This window comes from Frankliniella occidentalis, unplaced genomic scaffold (genome assembly GCF_000697945.3).
Source record: "Frankliniella occidentalis isolate FOCC.00 unplaced genomic scaffold, Focc_3.1 Scaffold226, whole genome shotgun sequence".
NCBI lineage: Eukaryota > Metazoa > Arthropoda > Insecta > Thysanoptera > Thripidae > Frankliniella > Frankliniella occidentalis.
Genome location: NW_026267352.1, coordinates 160,356 through 169,075, shown reverse-complemented (window position 1 = coordinate 169,075; position 8,720 = coordinate 160,356). Strand labels below are relative to the sequence as shown.

The following is an 8,720-nucleotide window of genomic DNA, read 5'->3' as shown; positions in this document are numbered from 1 at the left end:
GGGAGGGGTCCGGCTCCAAAAATCCAGGCGGCCGGCGGCCGGCCCGGGCCGCTCCAGTATAAATACGGCCAGCGACTCAGGAGCAGGCATCAGTTAGTCCAAGACAAGCTGCAAACCATCACCATGAAGGCCGTCGTGAGTATCCCCTTTGCTGTTGTTTACTGTTGTCAGGGGGTTTTAAGTCCCCAGCGATCAGTCAGCTCTGCCTCTCTGAAACGCAATAATTTAACATAAGGATTGAGAGTGACCGAGAAGAAAATGACACAGACAAAATGTAATAGATTTTTGGTGTGAATTAATTCATAACATGTCGTTTTCTCCCATTTTCGCTCTCCAGATTGTTGCTCTCTTCGCCGTTCTGGCTGTTGTGGCCGCCGTGCCCGCTAAGGACCTGAAGGGTTCCGAGGCCGTGTACGTCGCCTCCCCCTACGTCGCCTCCGCCTACCCTGCCGTCTCCGCCTACTCCGCCTACGGCGCCGTCCCCGCCGTCAGCACCTACTCCGCCTACGGCGCCGTGCCCGCCGTCGGCTACAGCAGCTACGGCTACGCCGCCTCCCCCTACGCCTACCTGTACCGTTAAGCGCCAACTCCACGCCAGCTTCGCACCCCACCGACTTGCTGCCCCATGACTACGGACCCGGACTTTTCTGGAAAACCAAATCAAATAATTTCGGAGGAGATTACATCATGGTTGTGATACATCTAAATTTAATAAACTGATAGCAATGTAGTACATTCTGAGTCTTGTCTTGCCATGTCATTCTGTCCCTCAAACTCTTCTGCTCACTGTGCCGCCTTGCGAGCTCAGAGAAGCCTGTCAGCATGAGCGGTCGAACTGCACCAGAACCACAATATACGAAAAAACAGCCAGAATAGTCTATGACAAGAATAGTAAAAATCGCCTTGTTTGATTACTTTTATAGTATGCGTAAAGTCACAAAAATGATCACGAAGCTTACCGACGCCATGGTCTTCACGTTGAGGGTGACGATGTCCAGAGCAGTAAAATCATTCTTTAACAGCTGTATCTGAGAGATGCAGCCCCGCACCTTAGAAGAACGAAAATACGAGTCAACCAGTGAATAGCGGACTGTAAGCCCCTCCCCCCCCCCCGGAATCTTCGCTCTGCTCACCTCTGAGTTCACGTCGGACGGCAGGTCCGGGTAGCGCGCCAGAAATCCGTTCAGGGCGTGCAACATGGCAGAGTGCTGCGACACGAGTACGGTGGCGTTAGGTCATAGCCGGTCATAGCGAAAGCATTTTGGAAGCACCAACGGCTGGGATGCGGGTCTCACCTCGTTCTGCACCTGTTGGCAGGTGCAGCAAATGAACGCGAACTTTGCGGCCACGACGAGGCCCCAAGCCGCCGAGAAGAACGGCATGGAGCCCCTGTCCTGGGCCTCGACCGAGGACACGTCCTGGAAGAGCGACACGGACGTGTCCAGGAGGGACAGCGTGGTGGCGATCAGGTTCGGCCAGCCGTTCGCCGAGCACATGGCGAGCCGCACGTCCTGCAGGCGGATGTGTCGCAGCCGCACCTCCCTCCAGGAGACGGCGACCTCGGCCGGAGGGCTCCGGGCGGCAGGACGACAGTACGTGTCCGACGACCAGGCGGAGTCCACCGACTGGCCGCCGGGGCTAGAGGTCAGGTCCGGGTGGCGACCGTTCTCCATCGACCAGGGTGACAACTGGAGCGGAGAGACATCGCCCGGGGTGGTACGAAGTAGAAAAGGGGAGGCTGGCGAGGAGGCCAGCGGGGAGGTCGACGGGGACGCGGGAGGGAAGGCCGGGCTTGTTGGCGAGGTGAGGAGGAGGCTAAGAATACGCAGGCGCAGGTCGGTGCAGAAGGCCCAGAGCAGGGAGACTTCGTTGGCGAACACGCCCTCCAAGACGGCCAGGAGGAGCGTGGAGAGCACGTCGCACACGTCAGAGAACACGTCGAAGGTCAGCTCTATGCTCTGCGCGCCCGTCAAGTTCGAGAACGGGAAAAAGATGAGGAGCGCAAAGAAGGTTGCGTTGATGGCCAGGAGACGCGCCCAGCACTCCGGCCGGAGCAGGGGCTGCAGCTCCAGGCAGCGCTGCAGGCCCGCGACCACGGCGCACTGCGAGTGTCTCGCTCGCAAGCACGCCAGCGAGACCACGCTCATCCCCAGGATCTTGAGCATCACCATGGCGATGAAGGCCGTGTGGAACACATCGGTGTGTGACATGCACTGGGTGGGGTACGGCCCAAGCCAGAAGAAGGCCGTGGACGTGGCGCGCAGCAGCGTCAGTGTCGCCAGCAGCCCCATGCCGTACCTGAGGGAGGCGAAGACGACGCTTACTGTGTTAGCCGTCGGCGTTGCTCTGGCGGCATGTTTTACCTGGTCCAGGCTCGAGACACGTCCGGTAAGTCACCGCGGCCCTCGATCTTGTTAATCGGAAGGAAACCCACGATGCGCGCGAGGGACAACCAGAGCCACCAGGACACGAGCGTCGGCCGGACCCAGGGCGACACAACCTCACCGCCGCCGTCCTGGGGCCGCCCGTCCCCGCCCATCAGGACAGCGTCAGCGGCCAGGGCCCGGGAGCGGTGCGCGGCTCACGATCTGCACGTCACAACTGAAGAGACCTCCGGCGGTTGTTCCCCACGCCCTCCATCAAGTGACCAGACGAGGTCGATACGCCAGGTTAAGGAGCGTCCGTCGGGCAAATCGACCAGCCGCGGCGTCCAGCTACACGACGAATCGAAGAGACCGCTCGGCCGTAGCCCGCTCGCAAGGCGAGAGTTCATCAGTCGCGTGAAGGATGAGCGATGGCGCACTCCTGGCGCCCGAGGCCATGGGAGACGGTCGCCTTCTCCCGGCGCGTCATGATGGCGCACTGGCACGTCGTCCTGGTGGCGCTGCAGCTGGTCGGGATCCTCAGCTGCAGCGGCTGGCCGCCGCGCTGGTCGCGCCACTGGGCGTGCTACGGCTACGTGTCTCTGGTGGTGTTGGCTGTCGCCAGGGTCGCGCTGTTTGCCTTTCTGTTCTTCACCGTGTTCAAGGTCTGTTCTCTAACCTGAAATGTGTGTTATGCAGCATGAAGCCTTTACAGGGGTCATCCAGAAAGTGTACGTCTGTCAATCGCCGATACGAAACTGCATCGTTGTCTAGGCATCTGCAAGGCTCTTATAGCGCCTGATCGGTAGGCAACATCTTACCTGCAGTGCAAGCGTGCAGCGCGGGTTGGCCTACCTTGAGTCTCGCAGGCGCTGAGCTTCCGTTACTTGGGCGAATGAATCTGAGGAAAACGGACGTACTTTCTGGAAGATACCTTTGTGGTGTTACAAAATTGTAAAATATCGAAAATGCACAGCCTCAGGTCGAGACAGCGCGAAAAAGTTCATATCCTAACGAAATTTCGTACATCTTCTGGCTCGGCGCCTTCAACCTGTGTATAAAGGGCCTCACCGTTATTCTGACCCAGGTAAGAGGGCGATAGAGGTAGAGGGATATTCACTTTCGGCTCAACCGAACATCCTAATGCTGCAGGTGGTTATGGTGCTCCATTCTCGCGACGTGAGCCTGCTCGTCAGGGCCGTGTTCCTCTACTTGCACTCCTTCCCGGGTCCGAGGCACAAGCACGGGTGCAGGCGTGCCGCCATCGCGTGGTTCGGGGCAAACTTCGCCTTCAACTCCATTTACAGCATCATTTATGCCGTACGACAGTTGGCTAGTTCGGCTTGGTGACTTGCACGGCGGCGGCCACAGTCTAACACTTGCTCCTGTGCCGCAGAACTTGTTCGTACATACATGGGACGGCATGTTCTTTATTTTGAATGACATGATGCCAGACGTGCTCATCAGCGCGACGCAGGACTCGTTCCTGCACGTCGTGTCGGCCAACGTCGACTTCCTGGCGGCCATCGCTGACGGCGTGCACGAGCACGTCGCCTCGCTGCCGCGCGTGGCCGCGGCCGGGTCTGTGAGAGCGGCGGGCGCGCCCGGCACAGCGTGCTCGGCGACCTGCCCCGCGCACTGCGGCCGGGTCCCCGTGCTCCTGGGCGAGCAGGGCGACGCGCGCGTCCTACTGCACGGCCTGCGCACGCTCCGGGTGCGCTACCAGTGCGTCCAGGACGTGGTGCACGCCACCAACTGGGTCTACGGCTGGTTCAACCTGCTCGCCGGGACGGCCACGCTCATCGGCGGGGTGGTGTCCCTGTACTCGGGCGTCATGCTCACCATCACGTTCGCCGGGGTGCTGGGCGACTACGAGGATCCGCTTCCCTTTAACGCGTTCGACGGAGCCTCCTGTCTGGTGTTGGGGACATTGCTGACCACTAGACTTCTAGTCATCTGCGCCGTTGGAGAACAGATGAGTTCGGAGGTGAGTCCTAGACAGAGTTTGTTTTGGGCACGCAGTGGTTCTTTTTTGGCATACCAATAACCTCCAGACAAACTTCTTCCAGAATTTCAGGATTTCGAGCGCCTTGCAGACGGGGTTGGCTCGTCACCCAGGCATAGACCTTCGGATCGAGCGAGAGGTCTGTTCTATTTTTCATTTACACCCGGAACTAACACACTTAAGAACTAACCGCCAAAGCTGCATCGAAACGACATCGTTCGACCCCAATTTGATCGTTTCGACATTGTTTCGTTATCGTTCTTAAAATATCTCTATCTATTCCCAGCTTGTTGACTTCTCGTCAACACGCTGGAAAAGGTACGGTGGTGGTGGACGAGAGTGATCAGTTTACAGTCCAAAATTGGAAAGCGCATTTTTCACTATTTTACAGATTCAATCGTTTTTACGCCAGACACAGATGCAGGAAATTCGATTTGGGGCGTTCAATCTCTTGTATTACGATTTGGATACTATCAAGAGAGTAAGTTTATTTATGGCTCTCCCAGGTTCGCAAGTTCACATGTTAAGTTTTTTTTTCAGTGTTTATCCTTGCATCATTTTTTTCTTTTTTAGACCATTGCCGCCTGCATGACAAACATCGTCATTTTAGTACAGTTTTCTGCAATCTCAGCTCAAGGCAAACGCAGAGAGCAATATCTTTGAACTATAAGAAGTCATTAAATTTTGATTGACGTCCATCAATCAATGAAATAGTTTTGATAAACTTCAATAAAATTGGACTACCCGCCCATACTTGATTAACAAATTCCTTACCAGGTGTCTCCAAGTCGGATTTTCTTGTTAGAGCATTCCACGTGCAGGCGTGCTGAGCAGCCGGTTTACCTACCTCTGGCGCTTTATTTAGGTCCCCCCATAGAATGATAATAGCCTACGAGGCCTTAGTGTGTACAGATAGCAGACAGTGAAATGAAAATGCCTGCAACCTTCTGGGGCAGGTCAACCAGCCACATAGCAATGTGGAGTCGGAATGGCCCGCCCTTAACACCAAGCACCCTGGTGTAGTGCAACAAGGACTCCGGACGACAGAAAGCAGTTGGCTGCCGCTGCCCAGCGTTCTGCCCCCCCTCCCCCCACTTTTCCGAGCAAGTAGGCAAGGGGCCCACACGAGTTCGTTTGGTAAAGTAAGACAACGAAATGCATGAGGATGAGGGGTTTTGAGGCTGACTTCTCAAACCGCGGACTATGGTTATGAAGTTCATACATACCATTTTTTTAAAAGTCCGCAGGCAAACAAGATCAGCTGAACACAACAGCATATGGATTTTTTCGAGTATTTTTCAGCAGCGCGCGCATTAAGCGAAGAGGTCCCGACAAGCCGTCAGTACTCCGTTACGGTCGATGTCCTGTAGGCGGCGTCCTTATCCTTATACACATCGACCGACCGTCCTGCGGCTCCGTGGCGCATTGGGGCGGGCGTCGTGCTCACCAGTTGTGTGCAGCCCGCGCGATGGCCCACTCCTGGCGGCGGCCGCGCGGGTCGGCGACGAGGTCGGCGACGGGATCGTTGGCTACCTCCCAGCGCGTCCTGGTGGCGCACTGGCACTGCATGCATGTGCTGCTGCAGCTGGCCGGCGTCCTCGGCTGTAGGGGCTGGCCGCCGCGCTGGTCGCGCCCTTGGACCTGCTACGCTTTCGCGTCTCTGGTGGCACTCAGCCTTGTGAGAGCTACGCTGCTTTGGCCCACCGTTCAAGCTTATGTCGGTTGAAAACACAAAGTGGTCCATATTAAAAATGTAGGCCTTCTATACGTAACAAAAATCGTGTAAACTGATTGGTGTCAAATGTCGAAACCGCACAGATTGCACGGTTCGAGTCAGTGGAGCACAGTTCGGGCCTAATTTCGTACGTCGTCGGCCTATTTGCCATCGACACCATTATGAGGTCCATCGCACTTGCTCTGGTCGGGATCCTCAGCTGCAGCGGCTGGCCGCCGCGCTGGTCGCGGGCTTGGACGTCCTACGCCTTAATATCTCTCGTAGTATTCAGCATTGCCAGAACTGCGGTGCTTTTATCTCTGATTCAGGTCGGTACAACAAAAATAATCAATTCAAATCCAGGGGGTGAATTAATTCGCTCCTGGTAATATCTGGAAGCTTAAAAAAAACCTTGCAACCGATTGATGTTATTTATTTAAACTGCGTAGCCCGAGATCTCGAAGAATACTACGATATCGGACGACATTTCGTTCATGTTCCGTCTGTTTAAATGCGACATCGGTGCGAAGTGCATCTCATTCGTGCTGATACAGGTAAACGCAGGAGACGACGTGGTCCTGCTCTGCTGATCTCTATTTCAAATTGGCCATCCCTCTGCTGCAGACGGTCGTGGTGCACCATTCCCGCGACTTGAGCCTTCTCGTTGGAGCTGTACTCCTTTACTTACGCTCTTTCTCGGGACCGAAGGGCAAGCACGTGTCCAGACAAGCCGTTCTTCTTTGCCACGGGGGGGGGGGAGGTGCCATTATCGAACCCGACTTTTATCTGCTACAGGTGGTTATGGTGCACTATTCCAGCGCCTTGAGCCTGCTCGCGAGAGCTGTGCTCCTTCACGTACACTCCTTCCGGGCCCCGAAGCGCAAGCAAGTGGCAAGGCGTGCCGTCCTGATGTGCCTCGGAGCCAACCTCGCCTTCTACGCTTTTCACTGCATCTATCACGAAGTACGAGTTCCCCGCTAGGCACCATCTAGAAAGTACGCCCGTCACACGGTGGAGAGAGAGAGAGACATCTTGCCTGAAGTGTACTGCGGCGCGGCCTACCCTGAGTTGCGGAGGCGTCAAGCTCTAGTAATTTGCCCGCAGAATCCGCGAAAAACGGACGTACATTTTAGACGATCCCAGTCCTACATCGATAGTCCGCACGTTCTGTTTTTGTTTTTTGTTTTTTTTTGTTTGTTTTATTATGGCTTTTCACTTTGTGTATTTTGTCACCTAGGATTTCTATTTCCGGACCTGGCTCGGAGGGGCCCAGTTCGTCACTGGTCTGCTGCCGACCCTGCTGATTAGCGCGATACAGGACTCGTTCACCTGCATAGTGACCGCGAGCGTGGACTCTTTGGCGGGCGTCGCTGACGGAGTGCGGGAGTTCGTCAACACGCTCCTGCACCGGCGCGGACCTGTCACGAGGCCCCGCGAACTAGACGAGCTCGGCGGCGAGCAGAGCGACGCCCGTGCGCCGGCACGCGCCGGCCTGCGTGCGCTCCGGGTGCGCTACCAGTGCGTGCATGACGTCGTGCTCGCCACCAACTGGCTGTACGGCTGGTGCAACCTGGTCATCTGCAGCTTCTCGCTCCTGCGGGGAGTCACGTTCCTGTACTGCGGCGTGATCCTCACGATGGCGCGCGCCGCCATGCTGGGGGACGTCGGGGAAGATTTTGACGTAGCCTTTGACGCAGCGGATGGAGTCTTTTTCCTGTTCTGGGGCACCGTCCTGATCGGCAAACTCCTATTCATCTGCGCCATTGGAGAACAGATGAGCTCTGAGGTGAGTCTCGGTGGAGTAGGGCACAAGGCTGGTGTAGTTGTGTTTAGGTCAGCCATCCCCTGAGGTCGATTCATTTGCAGAGTTCTAGGATTTCGGACGCCTTGCAGGCAGGGATAACTCGCTGCCCAGACATGGATCCTTCAGTCAAAAGAGAAGTATAAGTTGTTTTGTTACTCGCACCCCTTACAGGAATCACCCGAGTAGGAGTAGCTTTGAGATCGTTTGTTTCACTCTTTCGCAGATTCAGTGGTTTATCTGCCAGACACAAAGACAGAAGATTCGATTTGGTGCTTTCGATCTCTTTTATTTTGACTTGAGAACTATGAATAGGGTGAGTACATTAGGGATCGCCCAGAAAGCACATTCGCTTTTTCCAGATTAATTTGATAAAATTACGGGAGCTCGGCGCCTGCGACACCCAGGGTAGGCCACCCCGAAGTACACGCATGCATTGCAGGCGAATTGTTGCCTGCCTACACGCGCTATGAGAGTCTGTATTGGCTGTCCATTTAGTAACGGCACATAAAACGGACGTACTTCCTAGACGATCTCAACTTGGGTCACGCCCGTTCATGTTAATATCTTGTTGAAGTTGAAGACTCGTTTTATTTTTAAATGTTGTTTTTTCTTTTAGATTATTGCTTCCGGTATGACATACATCGTCGTTTTAGTCCAATTCTCAGCAATTGCAGCTCACGGACGTGGCCAACTAAAAGAACAATCAAATAAAACTGTGTGATCGTATTTTTTTCAAGAAATTTCTGGACATGAAAAAAAAAAATTAACGGTCTTTTGAATTATGTAAAGAGTTGGGTTCGTCGTCGTTGGTAGGTTGGTTGCTGAAGGTTGCTG

The 8,720-nt window shown here is 55.1% G+C and overlaps 4 protein-coding genes across 5 annotated transcripts; 3 read left to right on the top strand and 1 right to left on the bottom strand.

Annotated features, from left to right (window-relative positions):
- Positions 1-36: 36 nt before the first annotated feature.
- On the top strand, positions 37-733 carry LOC113201986 (cuticle protein 5.1-like). Its single transcript, XM_026416012.2, has 2 exons — positions 37-135; positions 338-733. Exons 1-2 carry the CDS (start codon positions 124-126, stop codon positions 578-580), a joined length of 255 nt encoding a protein of 84 aa, XP_026271797.1. The 5' UTR covers positions 37-123; the 3' UTR covers positions 581-733.
- Positions 734-740: 7 nt separating this feature from the next.
- LOC127750654 (uncharacterized) lies at positions 741-2,549 on the bottom strand. Its single transcript, XM_052272857.1, has 5 exons — positions 2,364-2,549; positions 1,296-2,298; positions 1,134-1,208; positions 960-1,049; positions 741-877 (listed from the first exon to the last, which is right to left on the bottom strand). Exons 1-5 carry the CDS (start codon positions 2,537-2,539, stop codon positions 818-820), a joined length of 1,404 nt encoding a protein of 467 aa, XP_052128817.1. The 5' UTR covers positions 2,540-2,549; the 3' UTR covers positions 741-817.
- Positions 2,550-2,780: 231 nt separating this feature from the next.
- LOC127750651 (uncharacterized) lies at positions 2,781-5,121 on the top strand. 2 transcript variants are annotated; one of them, XM_052272846.1, is made up of 7 exons: positions 2,781-3,028; positions 3,340-3,450; positions 3,516-3,683; positions 3,760-4,350; positions 4,433-4,507; positions 4,760-4,849; positions 4,942-5,121. In XM_052272846.1, exons 1-7 carry the CDS (start codon positions 2,795-2,797, stop codon positions 5,029-5,031), a joined length of 1,359 nt encoding a protein of 452 aa, XP_052128806.1. In that variant the 5' UTR covers positions 2,781-2,794; the 3' UTR covers positions 5,032-5,121. The 2 variants fall into 2 exon arrangements, with proteins under 2 accessions (XP_052128806.1, XP_052128807.1); XM_052272847.1 differs by lacking the exon at positions 3,340-3,450.
- Positions 5,122-6,872: 1,751 nt separating this feature from the next.
- On the top strand, positions 6,873-8,630 carry LOC127750649 (uncharacterized). Its single transcript, XM_052272843.1, has 5 exons — positions 6,873-7,045; positions 7,320-7,868; positions 7,949-8,023; positions 8,110-8,199; positions 8,503-8,630. The coding sequence occupies exons 1-5, from the start codon at positions 6,884-6,886 to the stop codon at positions 8,605-8,607; spliced, it is 981 nt and encodes a 326-aa protein (XP_052128803.1). The 5' UTR covers positions 6,873-6,883; the 3' UTR covers positions 8,608-8,630.
- The last annotated feature ends 90 nt before the right edge of the window (positions 8,631-8,720 follow it).